Genomic DNA, 25,148 nt, shown 5'->3' with positions numbered 1-25,148 from the left:
CGAGATGGCGGAGGACACGCGGAACACCACACGGCCGCCTCAGCGAGATGGCGGAGGGCACGCGGAACACCACACGGCCGCCTCAGCGAGATGGCCCTGGACGACGGGCCGTGCTCACCCTCCCCGGGGCAGAGGGGCTCAGTCCAGTCGTAGCCACTGTGCGTCAGCGTCACGGTGACTTTGTACAAGTGGCAGAAGCCGGTCTTGCACTCGTTGGCGCGGATGAAGCAGAACTCCTCCTCTCCTGAGGACTGGGGGAAGGGGTAGAAGATGTCGTGAACCTGTCCCAAGCGAAGAGAGAAGGCAGGTCAGGAAATGCGAGTCGGGCCGAGGCAGAGGCCCAACCCAGCCCCTGGGGACCCTCTCCCTCCTCCACCTAGGGTCCCGCTCAGCCTTGTCGCCATCGCTGGCACTCTGACGTGACCCCAGGGGCCCTGGCCTGGCGCAGACCCTCACCCCCGCCCTTACATTGATCCACACGTCGGTGACCTCCTCATACACCACGTACGGCTGGGCGTGCTGGGGGACGGCCCTGGCGAACGCCACCCGCTGCTCCTCGCTCTCCGTGGCCGGGATGAACAGGGCTGGGGGCAGGAGGACGAGCTGGAGCCGCTGCTGGGGCCGGTCCAGGAACATGGCCCAGGCACTAGGGGGAGTCAGAGGGAAGCGGAGGCCTCAGTGGCCATGGGGAAGCGGGGGCAGCATCCTTTCCTGACTCCTGTAGTTGGGTTCTGTTGAGTGGATTCTGACTCACAGTGACCCTATGTGACAGAGCAGAACTGCCCTGTAGGGTTTTCTAGGCTATACTCTTTATGGGAGCAGATTGCCAGGGCTTTTCCCCTGTGGAGCTGCTGGTGGGTTTGAACCACCAATCTTTTGGTTAGCAGCCGAGTGCTTAATCATTGTGCCACCAGGGCTCCTTGACTCTGCCCACACCTGATACCCTGTACGGTGGAGGTTCCCTCACTGGTGTTCACCCTGACAGAATGGCTGGCATAACTCTACAATCCGAGCGTTCTGAAAACAACATCACACGCTACGAAGTCTCAGAGCAGTGTTGCGCAAACTTCACGATTTCTGCCAAATCCTCAGCCTGCTGACACTATCATTGATTTCCTGTTTTGCTATAAACGGGGGAGTCCCTGAGTGGTACAAGCGCTTACTACACTTGGCTGCTAACCAAAAAGTTAGGAAGACCGAAGAAGGATCACCTGAGGTTTTAAACTTAGGTTTACTTTATGTTTCAAATAAACTTTAAAATAAATTTAGAGTTATTTTAAAGGAAGACGTTATCACTTCTACAAACGGAAGACCAGCATCTCAACGTAAAGATGGACCAACCAAAATCAAATAAAATAGTGACACAACGCGGTTGCTGTCGAGTCGATTCCGACTCGTGGCGACCCCGTGTGCGCCGAGTAGAGCTGCTCCACAAGGTTTTCATGGAAGCAGATCGCCAGGCCTTTCTTCCGAGGTGCCTCTGGGGGGTTTCAAACTGCCAACATCTTGGTTAGGAGCCCAGCACTGAACCATCTGCCCCGCCCAGGGACTCCAGCAGCATAGCAGGGAGATGAAATTCTAACGAGAGCCTGCTTCATGCCAAAGCACTGGGCCTGAAACCCGCCTCTGTCAGACAGCAAGCGTTTGAGCAGGGATCAGCACTTTCCCTGTAAAGGGCCAGCCAGTACGGATTTTTGGCCATTGTAGTGTGAAAGCTGCCACAGATAAGACATAACGAACGGGTGGGGCTCTGGGCCAGTAAAACTCTGTTTACGGACACTGACAGGTGAATTTCATCTAATTTTCACATGTGACGAAATATTATTCTTCATTTGCTTCCCTCCATCGTTTAAAAATGTAAAAATCATTCTTCGTTCGTAAGCCATACAACACCAGGCAGCGGGACAGATTTGGCCCCCAGGTTGTAGTCTGAGCCCCCGGCATGAAAGAGATTTTCCTCCTCGACAGAAACAGAAGGGGTGGAAAGCGACGGAAAAGGGAGCACAGCTTTATGTTTTTAATTTTTTATGTCCCAGTGGGTTTAAATGATGAAAGCACATTTCTCATTTGAGTTACATGATCACTGCAGGCCAGCCCGGAGCTCTGCTCCACAGTGCTGACTCAGTGACTTGGAGAGCAGGGGGGATGGGAAAATCTGCACCAATTCTTAAATTCCAGGTGGAACTGACACAGATCCCTTCCACTGACATGTCATTTGCCACAATATGTCACGCGGCCAGGCCTGCCTTGAAAAGGCTGGCGACACCTAACCCTACCGTGCGCCTGGAACGAATGGAGAGAATCAGAAATACATCTGCGCTCGAAGTTACAGCTACCCCAGACGGTAGCCAGTTTCAGGGTGAAAGACTTGGAACACCTTCACATTGCGAGTAGGTGTTTCTGGGTGCCGGGCTTGCACCCCCACTTTGGGAAACATGGTCAACACGTCCCAGTGGCACCGCAACCAGGATGTGGAAACCCAGTGTGTTGTCTCCTGACTGGCTGAGGCTTAGTAGGTTCTGGAAGCAAGGGCAGGCAGAGGACGGACCAGCGGAAGCCCCGAGCGTGAGCCAGCAGACACTCACTACTTGCCGTCCCGGGTCCAGCCGGCCCTGGCGATGTACTCCACCTTCGGGAAGAGTGAGCTGAAGGGCTGCACCAGCTCCTTCTCTTGGGTCGAGACGATCTAGAGGGAAAGCAGACTCGGGTCATGGCCGGCTGCCCACGCGCTGCCCGCCCACATGCTGACCGGGGGGAAAGGCACCCAGCTGGAGGCAGGCCAGCTGATCACGGTACCCAACTGGGAGACAGGAAACCCAGGGGACATGGGGATAGTGACATGAGCACCATGAGACCTTGGGCAGAACACGGCCTCTGGCCTGGGTGGCTTCCTGGGGCCTAAACGGGGGGGATGGTACAACACAGCATCTACTCTGGAGGAAGGAGGACAGCGAGGGAGAGGGGAGGGAGGGAGGGAAAAAGGAAGGAAGGAAAGAAAGGGAGAAATGAGAGAGGGAAGGGAGGGAGGGAGGGAGGATGGAACGATAGAAGGAAGAAGGAAGGAAAGGCCTGGCCGAGGCTAACACGCGACCATGTCACCATCCCCATGAGCTCCACGGGCATAACCCACACCCACGTCAGGGTCCTGCCCGTCTGCCGGGCTAAGGAACCATTAGAAACAGCACAGGGGGTGGTTCTTTGTGGCACTCAGCCAAGTGCTGTCACTACCCGGAGGATCCGGCAGCCACGCTCCATCCCAGCGGGCACTGAAGTGGGCAAGGCCAACACGCAGGATCTGTGTACAACCCACCAGGCCAGGGGGTTTGGTTAGAGTCTGATCTTGCAGAAAACAAAAACGAACAAACAAAACCCCCGCCTCCAGTTATGAGAGCAAGTATGTTCTGTTGCTGTCAGCTGCCACCGAGGCGGCCCTGACTCACGGCGACCTCATGCACAACGGAACGGAAGGCTGCCTGGGCCGGCGCCATCCCCGCGGTCGGCTGTGGACCAAACCGCTGTGATGCACAAGGTTTTCACTGGCTGGTTTTTGGGAGATAGCCAGGCCTTTCTTCTTAGTCCCTCTCAGTCTGGAAGCTCCACTGAAACCTGTTCAGCAGCCTAGGAACACGCCAGCCTCCACGGACAGACGGGTGGTGGCTGTGCACGAGGTGCAGTGGCCGGGAATTGAACCCGGGTCTCCCGCGTGGGAGATGAAAATTCTACCTCTGAACCTCCACTGCCCCTAGAAGTGCATTCAGTCTCGTAATATTTTCTGAAACATTTTACAAGAATTTGTTTTTACAAAAATGCACACAGGCTCCGTCGGTTTGCCAGGGCCTCTCCGGCCTCTGACGGATGTGTGGGGTGTTTTTGGTGCTGCAGCCACGCCTGTCCAGGGCTCTGCGCGGGACTCAGGTGGTCCCCCAACATGACTCTTCTTAACTTAATGAATCATCCATATGTGGTGAGATTTGCAGTCTGCTGAGAAAGTGGCCCTGGGAGAGAGCGAGCCCCATGCAGCTGCTGCTGCTCCGTGACTGATGGGTGTGCTGGGCTGGCAGCTGGAGGCTGGGGGCCTAAGCAGGCTCGCCACTCCTGGGTTCTGATGCCTTTTGGTGCCGACACCTCCTCGGGGCTGCAAGGTCTTGAGCAGCGGCTCCTGGGGTGATGAGGACCCTGTGTCTGATGCTGACTGGGGAGTGGGGAAAAGGATCCCACGACAGCGGAGGGGACCAGGAAAGGGGTCTGTAAGGATCTGCCCCAAATGCTGGGGTGTTTCCCTGCCTGAAGTCTGGTCACCCGGACATCTGTCTGTGGAGGTCCCAGTTCCAGAAGCTCGGAAAGAAGAGAAGTAAGCCGCCTACTGAGGAAGCCTGAGGACGTCCCACCCTGTGGGGGCTGTAGCTCAAAGCACATGTTCATCGGCCTCACTGCCTCACACCTCCCAACCATCCGAGGAAGAAAAGACTGAGCTCACCACTCCTGGTTTCCCAGATGAGGAAGAAACCGAGGTTCAGAGTGACAACCCAGAAGAGGGTCTCTGAGAACATGCTTTCACACCAAGTGCACTGGGCTGCAGCCATGAGGGTGTGGGGGGCACTGGCCCCAGGAAGGACACACGCTTGACTGTCCACCCATCTCCTAGCATGTCCCCCAGCCCCTCCTCCCTCAACAGGAAGCTTCCCCAGGATGTCCTGGGCCCACTTACCTTGCCCTGACTGTCTGTCTGAAATTCTGCTAGCTTCAAGGCGATCTTGGGATTCTTGCTGCCTACAAAGAATGAAAGCAAGGGGAGAGTGTGTGGGTGCCGCCTGCACGTGCCAACGCCGTGGTCTGTCCACAAGGTGCCACCCTCAAGTCCTGCCTTTTTTCCTGGCCCCGCCTGCTTCTCTCAGTGGCATTCCTGCCTGGCTCCGGCGGGCACATCCTGGGTGAAGCATGGCCTTGCTCTATGGAGGATATGAGTTGGCTCAAAAAAACGTGCAATGCAGAGGTGCCAAGAAGTAACCGAGGAGGTCCGGGCAACAGGAGGAGAAAGCTGGAGGAGGAGGCAGGCACATCTAGAAGGCAGCGCCCTGTGGTCCTGCTCTGCTGTGTCTGCAAACCGCGGGGGTCTGCAGACTGTGGCCCAAGCACCAAATAAGGCCTGCTGCCTGTTTTTGTATGGCCCACGTGTGAATAATGGTCTTACGTTTTTGTTCTTGAACGGTTCAAAGAAAAAACAAAAGAAGCCAATTCCGTCACATGTGAAAACGATACACAGTTCAAATTTCGATGTCCGTCGATAAAGTTTTATCGGCACACAGCCAAGCCTGTTCGTTTACATATCGTCATCCATGGTTTCTTTCGGGCTACAGTGGCAGGGCTGAGTTGCTGGAACAGAGACTGTCTTGGCCCGCAAGGCTGAAAATACTTCCTCTCTGGCCTTTTCCCCAGAAACAGCTGGCCCACCTCTCAGCTACACGACGAGGCCTAGGTGAGCCAGGAGAGGGAGGGTCTCCCGGGCAGGCTTTAGCTTCCAAAGGGCAGAAGCTTCTCTGCTTCCCTGCTGGTGCCCAATGCCAGAGGCCTGGGGGTAGTGCATTTCACCACCCAGGACTCAAAGGCCCCAGGCCACTGGCCTGGCCACACTCACCTGTCCTGGGGTATCGGTAGGAATCCGTCTTCCTTTCTTCTAGGGCAGGTGAAGGAACATGAATGATCTCCACCTCGGACTCATCGACTTCCTCGTATAAGATGCGAAGCGTCTTGAGATCTTCTGAACCTTGAAGGGGAGCAAGGAAGCCGCTGAACCCCCCGTGGGGGCTGTTGGGGGAGGCCAGGACACGGTCAGGAGTCCCCGCTCCCAGACCACTCCCCTGACGCATATACGAGGGTGCAGACACACAGGCAGCATCCAGGGCGAACGCCCCAGAGCTGCTGGACCCCCAGTCCTTCCAAGTACTAGACCTTAATCCAGTCATGTCTCCGCTCAGACCTCAGTTTCCTTATCTATACAATGGGAACACAGAGATTCCCAGAACAAAAAGGCCCGGGAGGCGGCCACACGGGACATGGGCCACGATGGAGGATCACAGTAAAAATCTTTACAAGAGGTAAGTGAACCCTGGCACGGCAACAGCGTAAAAGGAGGCAGGCAGGGGCAGGAGTTCATGTTCATGGGGAAGAGAAAATTTGGAAAAGGAGGGTGAGAATGGCTGCACAACTTGAAGAACGTAATCAACGTCACCAAATTCTACATGGAAAAGTGGCTGAACTGGTCTATGTTCTGCTCTGTGTATTTCTCCGACAACAACAAATAAAAATAATTTAAAAAAAAAAGGAGGCAGGCCGACTGTTGGTGCTGACATCCAGGGATGAAACCCACCGCTGCTCCTTCCTCAACATGCCCTCTCCCTCCTCAACCGCTGAGAGGACCTTCCTCCACAGACTGAAGATGGAACTTCTCGAAGGAGCTCGACCACATGGTGCTGAGGGAGGTGACGCCTCACTGCACCTGGAGGCAAGGTCTTCTCCAGGCCTGCTCTACAGACAGAGCGCCTGAGGCTCGTAGAGGTGATGGGGCCAGCCCGAGGTCACGCAGTTTGGAAACAGCATGCTGGGGTTCAGGCTCAGCCCTCGTGATGTCGCCTCTGCTGTGTGTAAAGGTCCTGTGGCTCTCAGCATTTGTCAGCTGGGAAGGCCCGGCTGGGGTTGCCACAGCTAAGAAAAAGAGCTGTGTCCCCATCATAGCACCAGAAGTGGCCCAGCTATCACTACTGAACGTTCTGATCAGGGACACAACAGATGGGTCCTGATAGAAAGGGAGAAAAACGGGAACAGAACCTAAAATTCTTAAAGAACCTAGACTTACTGGACCCACTGAAGCTGGAAGAGACCCCAAGGCCACTGGCTGAGTCAGTCTTCAAATCCTGAATCAAACTGTCCCCTGAAGTCATTTTAAACTAAGTAACAGTTAGCCCAAAGACTAAGGATTGTCACCCTGGATTACTGTGCTCTTATAAAGAATCATCTGTGTAAGACCTAATGGACAACAGCCATTCTTTTTTATTGTTCCTGAAGTGAAAGTTTACAGTTCAAGTCAGTTTTTCATACCAAAATTCATACACACATTGTTATGTGACCCTAATTGCTCTTCCTATACTGTGACAGCCCACACCTCCTTTCTACCTGATTTCCTGTGTCCGTTCAACCAGCTCCTGACCCTCTCTGCCTTCCCATCTCACCTCCAGACAGAAGCTGCCCATTTAGTCTCTTGTATCTACTTGAGCTAAGAGGCACACTCCTCACGAGTATCATTTTATGCCCCATAGTCCAGTCTAATCTTTGTCTGAAGAGTTGGCTTCGGGAATGATTTAAGTTTTGGGCTAATGGAGAGTCTGGGGGCGATGTCTTCTGGGGTCCCTCCAGTCTCAGTCAAACCATTAAGTCTGGTCTTTTCACTAGAATTTGAGTTCTGCACCCTACTTCTCTCCTGCTCCGTCAGGGACTCTCTGTTGTGTTCCCCGTCAGGGCGGGCATGGGTGGTAGCCGGGCACCATCTAGTTCTTCTGGTCTCAGGATGGACAACAGCTATTCTAAAGCACAGACGAGAAGGTGGACGGCAGGGAGTCTAAGTCAATGGGAGTGAAACAACCACAACAGAAATAGCGAGAATGTTGACACAATGGGAAGAATGTAACCAATGTCACTGATGAATATGTCTAGAAACTGTGGCATGAGAGCGGGTTTTGCTGTGTATACTTTCACCCAAAATTAAATAATAATAAAAAATAGCACCAGAGGCATCCCTGTAGCACATGGTGTGAGAAAAGGGATTATAACAAAAGGGACAGGCGTCTCTGGCCACAGCATCCAGGGGACTTCATCAAAGGGGTCTCTGAGCTGCTGTAGTATAGAACAGAGTCCCTGGGTGGCACAAACGGTGTACGTGCTCAGCCAGTAACTGAAAGATCGGAGGTTCGAGTCCACCCAGAGGCACCTCGGAAGAAAGGCCTGGTGATCTGCTTCCAAAAAGTAAGCCACTGATAACCCCATGGAGTCCAGTTCTACTCTGACGCACACCGGGCTGCCAGGTGTCAGGGTCAACTTGACAGTCACTGGTTTTAAAAAACATATATAACAAAGAGCGTGCCATTTCAAGTGTACAATTCAGCGAACTAACTACACTCACCACATTGTGCAACCATCACCACGCTGTTCCCAAACGTTCTTCCTCACCCCAAACAGAATCTCAGCACCTTTAAACGACTCCCCCCACGCCCCATCTCCACAGCCCCTGGTGATCCCTAACACACCTTGGTCTCTGTGCATCTGCCCATCCTAGGCATTTCGCACAAGTAGGAGCGTGCAATATGTGTCCTTTCGTGTCTGACTGATTTCACTTGAACCCCAGTGGTACCGTGATTGAGTGCTCGGCTGTTAACCAAAAGGTTGGCAGTTTGAACTCACCAGCCGCTCCATGGAAGAAAGATGTGGCAGCCTGCTTCCATAAAGATTACGGCCTTGGAAACCCTGTGGGGCAGTCCTACTCCGTCCTATAGGTCGCTATGAGTCAGAATCGACTGGATGGCAACAGGTTTGATTTCCCTCAGCCTCATGCTTTCAGGTTCGCCTGTGTGAGTCTGTATCAGGACTTCACTTCTCTCTACGGCGAGAAACATTCCCTCGGATGGATGGACCACGTTGTGTTTATCTGTTCGTCTGCTGATGGGCACTTGGGTTGTTTCCACCTTTGGTCTATCGTGAACAGTGCTGCAATGAACATTGGTGGCTTGCTGCTGTTAGGTGTCGTCAAGCTGATTCCAACTCACGGTGACCCTATATGACAGAGGAGAACTGCCTCATAGGGTTTCCTATGCTGTAATCTTTTCTCCTGTGGAGCTGCTGGGTGGGTTCAAACTGCTGACCTTTTGGTTAGTGGCTGAGTGCTTGACCACTGTGCCACCAAGACTCCTTGAACACTGGTGTCCACGACATCGTGTTATATTTTAGCATCTCACCTCTATCTATGCAAGTGGTTCTGGTTTTCCATTTATGGTAGGACTATAAAGCTTTCTTTTTATTGTGCTGTGTTAAGTGAAAATTCACAGCTCAAGTTAGTCTCTCATACAAAAATTTATACACACATTGTTATGTGACCCTAGTTGCTCTCCCTATAATGTGAAAGCACACTCCTCCTTTCCACCTTGGATTTCCTGTGTCCATTCAACCAGCTCCTGTCCCTTTCTGCTTTCTCATCTCACCTCCGGACAGGAGCTGCCCATGTGATCTCGTCTATCTACTTGAGCTAAGAAGCACACTCTTCACGAGTATCATTTTATGTCCCATAGTCCAGTCTAATCTTTGTCTGAAGAGTTGGCCTCGGGAATGGTTTTAGTTTTGGGTTAACAGAGAGTCTGGGGGTCATGTCTTCTGGGGTTCCCCAGCCTCAGTCAGACCACTTAGTCTGGTCTTTTTACTAGAATTTGAGTTCTGCATTCCACCTTTCTGCTGCTCCTTCAGGGAGTCTCTGTTGGGTTCCCTGTCAGGGCGGTCAGTGGTGGTAGCCAGGCCCCATCTAGTTATTCTGGTCTCAGGCTGATGGAGTCTCTGGTTTATATGGCCCTTTTTGTCTCTTAGATTAATATTTTCCTTGTGTCTTTGGTGTTCTTCATTCTCCTTTGCTCTAGGTGGGTTGGGACTAATTGATGCATCTTGGGTGGCCGCTCGCTAGCTTTTAAGACCCCAGACCCACTCACCAAAGTAGGATGCAGAACATTTTCTTAATACTCTGTTATGCCAGCTGACCTAGATGTCACCTGCAACCATGGTCCCCAGACCCCCATCCCTGCTACTCTGTCCCTCAAAGTGTTTGGCTGTGTTCGTGAACTTCTTAGCTTTTGGTTTAGTCCAGTTGTGCTGACTTCCCCTGTAGTGTGTGTTGTCCTTCCCTTCACCTAACGTAATTCTTGTCTACTATCTAGTTAGTGAATACCCCTCCCCCTCCTCCCCACCCTCGTAACCATCAAAGAATGTTTTCTTCTGTGTTTAACCTTTTCTTGAGTTCTTATAATAGTGGTCTCATACGGTATTTGTCCTTTTGCGACTGACTAATTTCACTCAGCATAATGCCTTCCAGATTCATCCATGTTATGAGATGTTTCACGGATTCACTGTTGTTCTTTATCACTGCGTAGTATTCCATTGTGTGAATTTACCATAATTTGTTAATCCATTCGTCCGCTGACGGGCACCTAGGCTGTTTCCATTTTTTTGCTATCGTGAACAGTGCTGCAATGAACATGGGTGTGCATACATCTATTTGTGTGATGGCTCTTATTTCTTTGTGATATATTCCAAGGAGTGGGATTATTGGATCGTATGGTACTTTCATTTCTAGCTTTTTAAGGAAGCGCCAAATTGATTTTCAAAGTGGTTGTACCATTTTACCTTCCCACCAACAGTGTACAGGTGTTCCAGTCTCTTCACAACCTCTCCAACATTTTGTGTTTTTTGGATTAATGCTGGCCTTGTTGGGGTGAGATGGTATCTCACTGTAGTTTTGACTTACATTTCTCTAATGGCTAATGATCGTGAGCATTTCCTCATGTGTCTGTTAGCCACCTGAATGTCTTCTTTGGTGAAGGGTCTGTTCATCTCCTTTGTCATTTTTTAATTGGGTTATTTATCTTTTGATTGTTGAGGTTTTGCAGTATCTTATAGATTTCAGAGATTAGACCCTGATCAGGTATGTCTTAGCCAAAAATTTTTTCCCAGTCTGTAGGCTGTCTTTCTACTCTTTTGGTGAAGTCTTTTGATCAGCGTAGTGTTTGATTTTTAGGAGCTCCCAGTTATCTAGTTTTTCTTCTGGTGTTTGTGCATTGTGACTTATGGTTCATATTCTGTTTATGCCATGTGTTAGGGCTCCTAGTGTTCCCTGGAAACCCTGGTGGCATAGTGGTTAAGAGCTACAGCTGCTAACCAAAAGGTCGGCAGTTTGAATCCACCAGGCACTCCTTGGAAACTCTATAGCGCAGTTCTACTCTGTCCTATAGGGTCGCTATGAGTTGGAACTAACTCAACAGCAATGGGTTTTCTGTTGTTTTTTTTTTTAGCATTGTCCTTATTTTCTCTTTCATGATCTTTATCATTTTAGATTTTATATTTAGGTCTTTGATCCATTTTGAGTTAGTTTTTGTGCATGGTGTGAGGTATGGGTCTTGTTTCAGTTTTTTGCAGACAGGCATCCAGTTATGCCAGCACCATTGGTTAAAGAGACTGTCTTTTCCCCATTTAACAGACTTTGGGCCTTTGTCAAATATCAGTTGCTCATAGGTGGATGGATTTACATCTGAATTCTCCATTCTGTTCCACTGGTCTCTGTATCCGTTGTTGTACCAGTACCAGGCTGTTTGGACCACCATGGCGGTGTAATAGGTTAAAGCTTTCCTTCTGAACCGATTTAGGTAAAGGAAGTGGGTTTGAAGGCCAAGCGAACAAGCAACAAGGTGGCACACAGGTGCTGCGGAGCCTGCGGCAGTGAACGGCGAGTGACTGAGACCTGGAAGCTCAGCATCGGTCGCGTCGTCCTCCGCTGACAAACACAGATGCGCTAAGGCCACAGAGGCATCAATTAGCAGCAGAGACTTGGCCCAGGCCCGATCCCAGAGCAGGCAAGTCTTGGCTGGGGCGCATGTGAACAAGGCGACCTCAATTCCACTGCTGTTCGCCGCGGCCGAGGAGCTGAGGCTGCTGACACGTCCCAGGAAGCAACGTCCCCAGGCTTAAAGGACGGACTTTGGTTGACTGAATGAGGGAGGAAATTAGATGCCCCTGTTTGCTGGGGGCAGAAACTCAGAGACACAAAAGGACCCACTGAGCTGGCTTCTTTCAGAAACTGTTGGCAATATCCACTGAGCTTTGAAATGAGTGTATCTTCAACTCAGCTTTCTTACAGCTACGAATTTTCTCTCCAGCTGGGCTTGTCCACTACAGCATTGCGGACACGGGCGCCAGATCGTTCCCCGGGGTGGGGGCTATCCTGTGCACCGCGCGGAGTTGAGCAGTACCCCTGGTCTCCACCCGCTCAATGCCAATAGCACCCCTACCGCCTCCTCAGTTGTGACAACCCATATTTTAGGGCTCCTAATATACTGGCGAATGTCACCGGGGCGAGGGGGGCAGAATCACCCCCTAGTTGAGAACGACTGATGTACTCTGTACTCGCAGAGTATCCCCAGGACATACGTACAAAGCTGTTCACCGGAGTACTGTTTGTAACACCCACAGCGAAACTCAAATCCCAAACTGCCAACAACCAAAGTGTCCATCCACGTAGAAGCTGTTAAATGAACCCCGGTGGTGTTGCAGGTGCCGTCAAGTTGATCTTCAACTCGTTTCTTGGCTGTAATCCTTACAGAAGTAGATCACCGGGTCCTTCTCTCGCAGAGCTGCTGGGTGGGTTCGAACGGCCAGCCTTTTGGTGAGCAGCCAGGTGCTTAACTGTTCCACCACCAGGGCTCCTATAAACCTCGTAGATCTGGGCAAATGGGGCGCCTGGGGTCATTGGTGAGTTTTCCCGGTGCTGACACGGAAAGACTGGTGAGGTCTGTTATCGGTGCAAGGGGCGAGCAAGTACTCAGTGCGACTCCATCGAAAGAGAGACGTGTGCACAGAAACACCGTTTTTTTCATGAGAAAGGAAACGTACAGAACACAGGGTTCTTAGGGTAGTGAAACTATTCTGTATGACACTGTCACCACGGGCAGATGCCATTATACCTGTCAAAACTCACGGTGGTGGTGTGTGCCATGGAGTCGATGTTGACTCACAGTGACCCCATATGACAGAGTAGAACCGCCCTGTAGGGTTTTCTAGGCTGTCGTCTTTATGAAAGCAGACTGCCAGGTCTTTCCGCCATGGAGCTGCTGGGTGGGTTCAAATCGTCAACCTTCTGGTTGGCAGCTGAGCACTTCACCACTGCACCACCAGGACACCTTGTCGAAACCCACAGGACTGCACAAGCTAATGAGTGAACCCTCATGTAAACTATAAAAAACCCCAACCAGATGCCATCAAGTCAACTCCGACTCACGAGGACCCCACGTGTGTCAGAGCAGAACCATGCTCCACAGTGTTTTCAATGGCTGTGATCTTTCCAAAGCAGACTGCCAGGCTTTTCTTCTGAGACGCCTCTGGGTGGATTTAAACCTCCAACCTCTCAGTTAGCAGCTGAGCGTTTAACCGTTTGCACCACCCAACAAGGAACTCTGTCATGTAAACGACAGACTTTAGTTGATAAAAATGTATCAGAATTGGTGTATCAGTTATAACAAATGTATCACATGAATGACAGATGTGATACATTTGTTACAAGGGAGAAAGAGACAGAGTACGTGAAAACTCTGCTCAATTTTTCTGTGAACCTAAAACTGCCCGAAAAAATAAAGTTTATTGAAAAAAAAAAAAAAGGAAAGAAGAAAAAAACAAAGGTCCTACCTTCCCAGGAGGTGGTGGGACACCACCAGTACCCAGTGAACCGGTCAAATTCTTCCTGAATGACAAAGGTGGCTACCCCAGCAGACTTGGGGTCATCCAGGACATTGGACAAACCTGGAGGGAGAGAAAGAGAGCCAGATGGGAAATAAGCAGTATTCTAACAACTAGGCAGCCCTGGTGGCACGGTGGGTAAGTGCTTGGCTGCTACCGAAAGGCCAGCAGTTCAAACCCTCCCGGTGGCTCTGTGCGAGAAAGATCTGTCGATCTGCTTCTGTGAAGATTACAGCCTAGGGAACCCCATGGGGCAGTTCTGTTTTGTCACACGGGGTCACTGTGAGTCTGAATCGACTTGACGGCACCCAACAACAACAGCTAGGTACCAGCTGGCAACTCTACGGAAAAGCACAAAACAGACCACGGAACTCAGTCTAGTCTCCCAGCCTCAGCAGCGTGGGTGTCCGGAACCAGAACGTTCTCTGGGGTGGGGCTGTTCCGTGCACTGCAGCGTGCTGAGCAGCGTCCCTGGCCTCCACCCACCTGATGCAACCTCCCCGAGCTGTGACAACTGAAAGCGTCTCTGGGCGTTGCTGAGTGTCCCCTGCGCTGCCTGATGCAGAGAGGGGACCAGGCTTTGCGGGTGGGCGGAGAAGGGGGCAGTGCAGAGTACTGCAGACATCCGAGGGGGAGGAGGTTGCCTCGGCAAGTAAGGCATAAGGGGACATCCAGGGAGCAGGGATGGTTTGAGCTTGACCAGAAAGTGGTCCGACAGGCAGAGAGGAGGTGGGAAGGCAGTATGCACGGTGAGAGCCGAGTGCACAGAGGCGCAGAACGAGCACCTGGTGGAGGCAGCCGGACCCCGTGGCTGGGTGGATTCATGCAGAGAGCCCGGAGCCGGGCAGGGAAAGAGGCTGGGCTTCCTAGGAGCCCTGGGGTCACAGGGGGCCACTGCAGGGGGTGTGCAGTGGTGTGAGCCGGGGGCAGGCAGTGCCTGGAGGAGGGAGTGGGTCATAGGAGTAGGGCCTTCTAGAAGCTGGCCTGGGGCTCCAAGGGCTGTCCATAGGAAGTGCAGCCAGGCCAAACCAAGCACACCCCGAGGGCGGGCTGGGGGCGGTCACAGTCCAGCAGCCCAGAGCTCCCCGTGGGCCTATGCAGCAGGGGTGATCCCGCCCTCACCTCTGTGGCAGAAGGTCAGCCGCTTCTCCTCGCCCGTCTCCAGGTTGGCCACCCACAGGTCATTGTTGTTGATGAAGGAGAAGAAGGCCGGGTCGGCAGGGCAGATTTTGGGGTCCATCCGAGGCCCTGAACACTGAGTCTTGATTTCCAGAGGCTTCATGGGAGACACCTGAGAATACAGAGGCCCTGCTCAGGGGGTGGGACTCTGCCCACCCTGCGGCCGCTCCCCACCAGGAGGCCCAGGTGGTACCCGGGACTTGCCACGAAGCCATCCTCATCCTGTCCTGGCAGCGGCCAGGACTCCCCGTGAGCCTGTCCTTGCCCCCCCCCCCCAGTGACCAGGGCCCCCAGGCAGGCCCCCCGGCTCACCATGAAGCCGTCCTTGCCCCCGTCGCGGCAGTGGAAGAGGCTGCTGCTGGCCTGGAAGAGGAAGAGGCCGCTCTCGCTGTGGAAGTCATACGAGGTGATGCCAAAGACCCCCAGGCGCTTCCGCTCCCGCAGGAGCTCTTCCTCCCTCGAGTAGACACCGTGGTGAGGTGTGGCCTGGGGACACACGGGGGACACTCTGAGGATGCCGGGCTCCCCTCACCCCTCTGCCAGACATTCCCGGGGGACGTCTGACCGGCCCACACCTCAGGGAAGTTTCTGGCGAGCAGGGCTGTGCTGAGGGCTCTGGTAGTGTAACAGTTAAGCCCTTGGCTGCCAACCAAAAGGTTGGTGGTTTGAACCCACCCAGTAGCTCCGTGGAAGAAAAGACCTGGCAATCTGCTCCCATTAAGCTTACAGCCTAGGAAACCTTAGGAGGCAGTTCTACTCTGTCACATGGGGTCACTGTGAGTCAAAATCGACTCAACGGCACCCAGCAACAATGCGGCTAAACTGAACAGAACAGGGAGCTTGAATGCTGACCTGGAGGCGGTGAGGGTGCCAAGTGGGCTGTGGGGTCGTGATAACAGGACCCTGGGTGGTGGGCCCTACAGTCTCCAGGGCTCACCCTTCCTGAACCCCGCCCGAGTCTAAGTTAATAGGGTGAAACAATTGGTTGTTGAGTCCATTCCAACTCATAGCGCCCCCACGTGACGGAGTAGAACTGCCCCATATGGTTTTCCAGGCTGTAATCATTACAGAAACAGATCGCCAAGTCTTTCTCCCATGGAGCTGCTGGGTGGGTTCTAACTGCCGACTTTTCGGTTAGAGCCGGGTGCTTAACTGAGCAGGGAGCAAGTCGACCCGCCTCTCTCCATGGCCTTTCTCCAGGGCAGAAGTGGCTCCTGGGGCAGTGGTCCCTGCCCCTCAGAACCCAGTGACCCCCAGGGCCCGCCACCAATCCTCCACCACTGCCTAGCCTTTACAGCCCTTTCCCACCGCTGAGAGCATGCACTCTAAACCCAGACAGCAGGAGCCCACCTGTCACCAAACACACGTGATCTCTGTGGGGGGGCAATGCAAATGGAGAACAACCCGAGCCCCAACACCCTGCCCTAGGGGAGCAGATATGTACACTGCTGGGTGCACCACGTAGCGGCCCAGAGGAAGATTCTGGAAACGTGGAGGAGACTAAGGAGAAGGAAGACACTTTTAATAGCTGAACCCAAACCAAAGCCACAGCCACATGGTGGCAAAAGCGCCCCGAACACGAGCTCACCAACGGACCGGCAACACTGAGAGTGACCACGTGGGCGGGAGAGACTCGGAGTCAGGCCTCACCCCTGCCACATACTGTTAGGCCATTCTTACAATCGAAAACGAATGAAAATAAGCCAAGAGAACCCGATGGTGCCCGGCTACTAAGACCGAACATTTTGATGAGGGTCATGATAGACAGCTCCTGATCAAAACGGAGAAAAAATGTGGAAAAGAACTTCAAATTCCTACAGATTCCAGACTTACCAGACCCACTGAGATGGGAGAAACCCCGGAATCCACTGCTCTGAGAGGCTCTTTAAACCTTTAAGCCAAACTATCCCCCGAAGTCATCTTTAAGCAAGTTTAGCTCAATTAGTAAAGCACACATGCCTTCAGCGCTGAGCTCTTTTAAAAGATTATATACTGCCATCGTGTGCCAGAGTCGATTCTGACTCATAACCACCCCATGAAACAGAGCAGAACTGCCCCCATGGGGTTTCCAAGGCTGTCATCTTTACAGGAGCAGATCGCCAGGTCTTCCCTCCTGCAGAGCCAGTGGGAGGGTTCGAACCGCCCACCTTTCGGTTAGCAGCCGAGTGCTTAACCATTCATCAGCAGGGCTCCTTTAAAGGATTATTTATATAAGACCAAACTGACAACAGTAACTCGAAAGCACAGATGAGACGTTCCGGGTGGACAGCAAGTCTAAGTTAATGGAGGTGAGGCCAGTGGAGTAGACACAGCGAGACTGTTGCCACCAAGTGGAGAACAAAACCAACGGCCCTGAACTGCGTGTGCAGACACTGCTGAACGGGTGTGTGTTCTGCTCTGTGTATTTTCACCAAAAATAAGCATTTGAAACATAATAATATGCCAAGAGAAAATGCTCTTACTTTCCCACCTACAATCTTCTCCCAAGGAGCCCTCGTGGTGCAATGGTTAAGCACTCAGCCGCTAACCAAAAGGTCGGTGGTTCAAACCCACCAGTGGCTTCACGGGAGAAAGCCCTGGCTATCTGCTCCTGTAAAGCCGACAGCCTAGGCAACCACGTAGGGCTGTTCTACTCTGTCACACGGGGGCGCGGTGAGTCGGAATCCACTCAACGGCCCCTAAGGACAACAACCACCTCTTCTCCCCAGAAGGACACCAGTCATCAGCCAGTCTCCATAAAGGGCCTCGGCTCAAGGAATCACAAATCTTTGGTGATGCATTCAGAAGGAAGAGACGCTCTGGGTAAGAGGTCTTACCAGCAACCAGTAAGTATCCTGTAGCAGGTGGTGCACGGGGCAGGGGGCTGCAGCTGCACGCCGTCTCAGCCGGGGGGCGGGGAGGCCCAGGCTGGAGTCGCTGCATCAGCTGGGTCTGGGGCCCCTGCCCGGGCACGTCCAGCTCACCTGGAAGTGATCGAGCATCTGCTTCCACGACAGCAGCAGCAGGGACTCTTTCCGCACCTTCCTGGGAATCTCCGAGTAGAGGAGGGAGTTCTCTCGGCTGCCGTAAGGCATCCCTAAGGGGAGAACAGGGGCAGTGACGGTTCAGTGGGAGAACTCTCGCCTTCCATGTCAGAGACCCAGGTTCGATTCCCAGCCAGTGCACCTCATGCGCAGCCACCACCCGTCTGTCAGTGGAGGCCTTCGTGTTGCCGGGATGTTGAACAGGTTTCAGCAGAGCTTCCAGACTAAGACAGACTAGGAAGAAAGGCCTGGCAACCTACTTCTGGAATTCAACCAATGAAGCCCTATGGATTGCAACGAAGCAACAGGCAACCGATCATGGGGACGTCGCAGGACTGAGAAGAGTCTCATCCCATTGTGCGTGGGGTCGCCATGAGCCAGGAGCTGACCCGAAAGCAGCTAACATCAACCACCACCGAGGGCAGGACAGAAAAGCCGCCAGTCAGGCCCAGCGGTGGCCTGGGCCAGGGCAGGGAGAGGGCTGTGGGTGGCTCCCTTGTGGCTGGGCAAAGTTGGTTCCCTCTGCTTCTATTCGTTCTGCCAGGTGGCTGGTGGCACCGCCTCCCCAGAAAGGCTACCAGTTGCCGTCAAGTCGATTCCAACTCAGGGCGACCCCATGTGTGTCAGAGTAGAACTGTGCTCTATCGGTTTTCAATGGCTGATTTCTCAGAAGTGGACTGCCAGGCCTTTCTTCAGACATGCCTCTGGTGGGATTCAAACTGCCAACCTTTTGGTTAGCAGCTAAGCACGTTCACCATTCGCCCCACCGAGGGACCCCTAGAAAGGCTACAGACCTGGGTTTAAGTCCGTCAACAACAGGCTCTCCCACCTCTGAGACATCTGTGCTGAGCGTCATCCCCTAAGTTACTAAGACGTACTACACAAGAGGGCAAACAAGGGCGGCGACAATATGCAACTCCCCACAGCCGAAAACTGGTTCTTGAATGTCTTTCTCCATTAAATGTTTTTGCAAAGGCCAAGAATTAAATGAATCCGGATTAGGGTCGGGGTAAAATTTACAGACGGGAATGGGGACATATGTATCTAATCCAAGGTTTCTCAACCGTGTCACTAGTGACATTTGGGGGCAGATCCCTCTCTGGGGAGGGCCGTCCTGTGCACCGTAGGGTGTTGAGCAGCATCCCTGGCCTCCACCCACTTGACGTCCAGTAGCCCCCCCCGTCGTGACACCCACAGATGTCTCCGGCCATTGCCGAGTACCTCCTGGGGGGCGGAATCACCCGAGAGCCCTGACTCACTCGACCTGACCTACAAACTGAGAAGGACAGCGCTATCTGCCCAGTGAGGATTTTGCGTGGATCAGATGAGGTAATGAACAAAAGCCCTCTGAACGACACCTGGAACGTGTTACCTCGACGGTCAGCAGCTGATTTCAGCAGCAAGCTGCATGGTGTTTCACATTTGTGCACCTCTGAGGTCAGGATGGGTCTCGCTGCCGAAGATGCTGCTGCTTTTCTTTTTTTTTCTTGGTGGCAGACAAAATAATGACGTATCTCACCACCCCACCACCCGTCTGTCAGTTTGTAGTACTGTGGTGGCTTGCATGTTGCTGTGATGCTGGAAGCTATGCCACCGCGATTTCAAATACCAGCAGGGTCACCCATGGAGGTCAGGTTTCAGCGGAGCTTCCAGACTAGGACAGACTAGGAAGAAAGGCCTGATGATCTACTTCCAAAAATCAACCAATAAAAACCCTATGAAGTACAACAGAATATTATCCTATACAGTGCTGGAAGATGAGCCCCCTAGGTTGGAAGGCACTCAAGATACAGTGACCACAATGGACTCGAGCAGACCAAAGATCGCGAAGATGGCGCAGGACCAGACAATGTTTCATTGTGTTGTGCACGGGGTCGCCCTGACTCGAAGCCGCATCAAAGGCAACTAACAACGTCTTACCACCAGCAGTGTCTTTGATTCGGCGGGTTACTGTGTTATTGTCAATAAAGTTAATGCAGAACCAGAATGCTATCTCCGGTGAGCCTCGGTATCCCCTTCTCTGTGCCGCAAGGTAGGGAGCCCAGGCAGTGTGTCCCCAAGTGTCAGCCACAGAGCAGCACGCAGGATGACTTGCGATGGCCCGGGAATGTGACGCTGGCTAACGATCATTTACAGAAAGCACAAACCCCTCTTTCAATGCCGAGTCTCTTGAAGAGGAAGGCTTAGTTTGGCACTCGTCTCTTTTCAAGACCACCTCGTTTCTTTTCTCATGAGAGAGTGAGAATAGGCCCCAAGCTCAGCGCCTCCAGACTTAAGAGTTAATAATACCTGTTCCATTTATGTTTATTGTTATAGGTAGCTTCTTATTAAGGGGAGTCCCTGAGTAGGGCTAATGATGAACACACACAGCTGCTAACCAAAAGGCTGGTGATTCGAGTCCAGCCAGAGGCACCTCAGGCAATCTACTTCCGAAAAATCAGCCACTGGAAATCCTATGAAGCACAGTTCTACTCTGACACATGTAGGGTCGCCACGAGTTGGAGTCATCTTGACACAACCTGTTCTCATTAAGGCTAGTGACACGGGCTTTCCATTTACGATAAAATTTGCTTGTAAAGTATAATCAGGTTTAAAGGGAACTACTGGGTTAACAGGTTTCCTTTTGAAAGGGATACAAGAAAAATGCAGAGTTCACTTAGATACGTGCAGGTGGGACACGAACGGCTGAGGCACTGGGAACGCTGACAGCTTGATCTCTAAGCTCCACAGTCTGACCCTCTCGCTCCTGGCTAGGGGCACAGGCACAGTCCTGCCCATCGACTCTGCCCACGGAGGCACTGCTCCTTCTCATGCTCACACAAGTGGGGACGAGGATCGTGTGGCACGTGATTCCACTGAGATGAAATGTCCAGAACAGGCAAAGCCACAGAGACTGAAAGTGGATTAGTGGTTGCCTAGGGCTTGGGGGAGAGGGGAAGGAAGAGTGGCTGCTAATGGCATGGGATTTCTTTTTGAGGGGTTGAGACTGTTTTGGAACAAGACAGAGGTGATGGCTGCACAATACTGTGAATGTACTAAATGCCACTGAATTGTACAACTTGAAATGATTAAAATGGTGATTTTCCGTTGTATGTATTTTCCCACAATGAAAAAAAAAAAGAGTGAAGTTCGGATACATACTACAACTTAGGTGAACTTTAGAAACACCATGCCCAGTGAAAGAAGCCAGTCACGAAACGCCAAATATTATACGATTTCATGTGTATGCAATGTCCAGAAAAGGCAAATTCATAGAGATAGTAAATGGGTGGTTGCCTAGGGCTTAGGGGAAGGCGCCCTGGTGGCACGATGGTTAAGCACTCAGCTGTTAGTTGAAAGGTTGGCAGCTCAAACCCACCCAGTGGCTCTGTGGGGCAAAGACCTGGTAATCTGTTCCCATACAGATCACACCCCAGCCTAAGAAACCCTATGCGGCAGTTCTACTCTGCCGCATGGGGTCACTGAGTCGAAATCGACTCGAAGGCACCTAACGACAGCGATACGTACCACACCATGGACGAACCTGGAAAACTTTATGCCGAGTGAAAGAAAACAAAAACAACTAACCCTAACCTGCTGCCGTCGAGGGGATTCCGACTCACAGCGACCCTACAGGACAGGGCAGAACTGCCGCAAAGGGGTTCCAAGGAGTGGCTGGTGGATTCGAACTGCCGACCTGCTGGTTAGCAGCCAAGCTCTTAACCACTACGTCACTGGAGCTCCGAGTGAAAGAAGCCAGACACCAAAGGTCATATACTGCATGATTCTGTTTATATGAAACGGCCAGAACAGGCAAATCCACAGACAGAAAGTGAATCAGTGATTGCCCAGGGCTGGGGGAGGGGGAGTGACGGCTAATGGGTGGGGCTTCTTTTTAAAATGACGGAATGTTCTCGAACTAGAGAGTGGTGATGGTTGCACAACACTGCATATCCTAAAAACCAGTGAGTTTTCACCTTTAAAAGAGTGAGTCTTGTGGCATGCGAACCATGTTTCAGTTTTTTAAAAAAGCAAAGCATGGTGCAGCGCTGTGGGAGGCTGGGAGGGGGCAGGCAGCGCTCCAGCCAGCAGTGTCTGCTCGGGGACAGCCCCCGTCTACAGGGACTCTCTGCAACAGCTGGCGCCTTCCAAACAGGAAGTCAAACGGGTGGCCGTGCCAAGGACATGGGCGCCGCCACCCTCCCAAGCGGATTACTGAGTGATCACACCAAGTGGCCCAAACGGCCCCTTCCTGAGAATTGCTGCTGTTAGCACAAGTGACAACAAGTGGCGGGCAAGTCGAGGAGCTGGGATGGCAGAAGACAGCTACAGGGTTCTGTTGTCACCGCCCCCCTCTCCTCTGGGGAAACGTGCCCCACCCCCAACAAACCCACCCCCAGGCACAGGGTGACGGGTGTCCCCGGCCTGAGCAAACACCGTCTCCAGCCACAGTGGCCCCAGCAACTGGCCCCGCAGGGCACGTGACCCAGGCTCCAGGCAGAGATGAGCCCTCGCTGTCCCATCTAAGGGCACCTAGTGCTGTCCCAGGCCTGCGCCATCCTTCAGCCGACAGATGCCTGTGTGCGCTGTGGGAGATGGTGAGCGGCCCGGATGAGGAGGGCTGACAGGCAGATGCGCGTCCTGAGCCTGCTGCTGGAGTCCCGGGGTCCCCAGCCCACCTGCTGGGACCAAGAGCCGGCACACTTCCTGTGCTGCCCAGTCTGGTCTGCGCTGGGTTTCATCACCTGCACCCAGAAGGGCCTTCATGAACCCGGAGACTGGCTCAGCAGGCCCCAGCAGTAAACCTCACTCCAACAGGCCGGCAGGAGCTTCCGGGAGGACCCAGCCTCAGCCGCTGGAGTCTCGGGGTAGCGGCAGGGGGTCTCCCTGTCGGCCCCTTTATGTCCAATCCAAACATCCCCTGGGTGCCAGCATTCTCCCAGCTGCAGGCGATCCACAGGTGACTAAGACGTGTTATACATGCGTGGGGGCCACAGGAAGTCAACCCAAGAGCTTGGGCATGAAATGAGGTCGTGTTGCCCCGAGGATGCTAAGTGACACAGATGATCAGCCTGACGGTGAGCAGCGTCACCCCGACAAACGCGATGACCTCTGGGCTGGAGGGGCTGAACCGTTCTAGATGTGCTTTGGGTTCCTGGTCACATCCACACCCCCTTGTCTGCAGCTGCCCCGGCAGGGCGGGCCCTCAGTGGTCCCCTGTGTATGACAAGGATCCTCCTACCTCCAGCCCCAGACATAGGCCAAAGCTGATTGGACGAGGACCTGGCAATCAACCAACATGTGACCCAGGTTAGCCAATCGGACTTCCTCTCCTGGAAATTTGGATTTGGAGAAAGCTAGCCCTTTTCTGCTGGTGGCTGGAATCCATGACATGCAACCTCGGGAGCTGTGGAGGTGGCAGAGGAAGGCAGGTGCAAGGAGAGGATGGGGTGGACACGTGGAGAGGTGTCCACAGAGCAGATGCCTGGGTTCTAGAAGGTTCCAGCTGTTAGGTGCTGCTGCACACAGTCCGGGTGGACTTTCTGTCCCGGGGTGCTGTGAGACGCCCCTGCACCCATACTGTGAGATGCCCTTTGAGGCTCCAAGCTAGTTGAGTGGGTTTCTGTTCCTTTCAGCAGTATTTTCGGGGGCTGAATAACGGCCCCTCTAAAAGACGTCCATGTCCTAATCTCTGGAATCTGCGAATGTGACCTCATGGGGCAGAGGGCTCTGCAGGTGAGGTGAAGTCAAGGATCCTGAGACGGGGAGACAATCCTGGATGGTCTGGCGGCGGGGGGAGCCCAAATGCAGTTCCACGTGTGAGGGAGGCAGAGGGAGATCTGACACAGAACAGGAGGCGAAGGTGATGGGGTCACGAGCCCGGGAATGCCGTGGCCACCAGCAGCTGCAAGAGGCAAGGAAGGGGCCTCCCTGGAGCCTGGGGAGGGAGTGCAGCTCTGCCTACGAGCTGACTTTAGTCCAGGGCAATTGATTTTGGCCTGTGAGAGAAGACATTTCTGTGGTCTGAGGCCTCCCGGTTCGTGACTTGTCTCAGCAGCCATGGGGAACTCACACACACATACCCTGCCCACAAGCGCAACTCCAACACGAGCGTGTGGCTGAAGACAGGATGTGCCGGGAGTCGGGGTCAGGAAGCCCTGGGGCCAGCAAGAGAAAGACGACAGGCCAGCCTCAGCCCGGGAGGCTCGCCCACTGCTCCAGGAGACTTGCAGCTCTAGCTCTCTCCTGGGTAGACACTTGAAGCGTTTCTAGCCCTACTTTCTTCTAGACTTGAATTGGTCAATTTTTCCCGTCAAGGGCCGGAGAGTAAACATTTCTGGCTTCTTGGCCACATGGCCGGTTGCAACTCCTCCACCATGGTGGATCAAAGGCAGCGTGGACATGAATGAACAAGTGTGGCTGTATGCCGATAAAGCTTTATTTACAAAACCTGATGGTCGCCATTTGCTGTGTTCCTCTGTCCGGTCCTGTGCCGGCCAGACCACCACCTGGTTTCCAGAGGTCTGTCCGTGAGGAGCAACAGTGTTGACCGTGGGGAGAGGACAGCCAGCTGGCATCTGTCTTGGGGTTGTGGGCATTTCCATCAGCGCGGGCCAGCCTCTCAGCCACAAACTCTGGATCCTCAAGGCAGAGTGTGACATTCATTCACTCATACATTCATTCAAGTATTTGCTGAGGGCCTGACCAAGGAGTTCCTGGGTGGTGCAAACAGTTAAGCACTCGACTACTAATTGAAAGGTTGGCAGTTTGAACCCACCCAGAGGTGCCTCAAAAGAAAGGTCTGGCAATCTACTTCCAAAAAACCAGCCATTGATTTAGCTTACTTAGGACAAAATGTCTGCCTTGAGGAGTGTACCCTTTTAAGATCTATCTATATGGGATCAAATTGACAACAGCAACTCAAAAGGTTAGATGGGAACCCTACGGGGCAGTGAGCTTATGTTAATGGGGGAAGAACAATTCAGAAAAGGGGGGTGAGAATGGTTGTAAGATTTGAAGAATATAATCAGTGTCACATAATTATACATGGAGAAGTTGCTGAACTGGTGTATGTTCTGCTATATATATTCTCAACAACAATAACAAAAAAAAATTAAAAAAAAGGGAACATGCTTGGCTGGCTCCCACAAGGAACTGCCCCGTCCTCCTTTGTGAGACCCTTCAGCAAAGTGGGACAGAAAAGGTCATCCGCCCCACAGGTGCCTCCTGTCTGGCTGGGCCCGGGTCTGGCTGCAGAGGCTAGGGAAGCGCCTCAGACCTGATCCGTAACCCGAAGGGGAACACAATTCACGGCAGAAGGTGCAGCAAGCGGTGCCCACGCGGCCCGCCCGCGGAGGAGGGAGGTGCCCACGAGGCCCGCCCGCGGAGGAGGGAGGTGCCCACGAGGCCCGCCCGCGGAGGAGGGAGGTGCCCACG

General features: G+C 53.0%; 1 protein-coding gene across 1 annotated transcript in view; it reads right to left on the bottom strand.

Annotated features, from left to right (window-relative positions):
• DPP9 (dipeptidyl peptidase 9) overlaps window positions 1-25,148 on the bottom strand; it is a 51,038-nt gene that overhangs the window by 18,997 nt on the left and 6,893 nt on the right. Inside the window, exons 3-11 of the mRNA XM_023733276.1 lie at window positions 17,673-17,785; window positions 15,022-15,195; window positions 14,653-14,821; window positions 13,480-13,593; window positions 5,636-5,764; window positions 4,709-4,770; window positions 2,586-2,686; window positions 469-646; window positions 119-281 (exon numbers count right to left, since the gene is read on the bottom strand). Of these exons, the coding sequence (XP_023589044.1) occupies window positions 119-281; window positions 469-646; window positions 2,586-2,686; window positions 4,709-4,770; window positions 5,636-5,764; window positions 13,480-13,593; window positions 14,653-14,821; window positions 15,022-15,195; window positions 17,673-17,785 (1,203 nt within the window). The remainder of the gene's footprint in view (window positions 1-118; window positions 282-468; window positions 647-2,585; window positions 2,687-4,708; window positions 4,771-5,635; window positions 5,765-13,479; window positions 13,594-14,652; window positions 14,822-15,021; window positions 15,196-17,672; window positions 17,786-25,148) is intronic.

The sequence above is a fragment of the Trichechus manatus genome, unplaced genomic scaffold (assembly GCF_000243295.1).
Source record: "Trichechus manatus latirostris isolate Lorelei unplaced genomic scaffold, TriManLat1.0 scaffold00057, whole genome shotgun sequence".
NCBI classification, from domain to species: Eukaryota; Metazoa; Chordata; class Mammalia; order Sirenia; family Trichechidae; genus Trichechus; species Trichechus manatus.
Note: the sequence above shows the minus strand (reverse complement) of the source record. Positions and strands in the feature narration are given on the sequence as shown.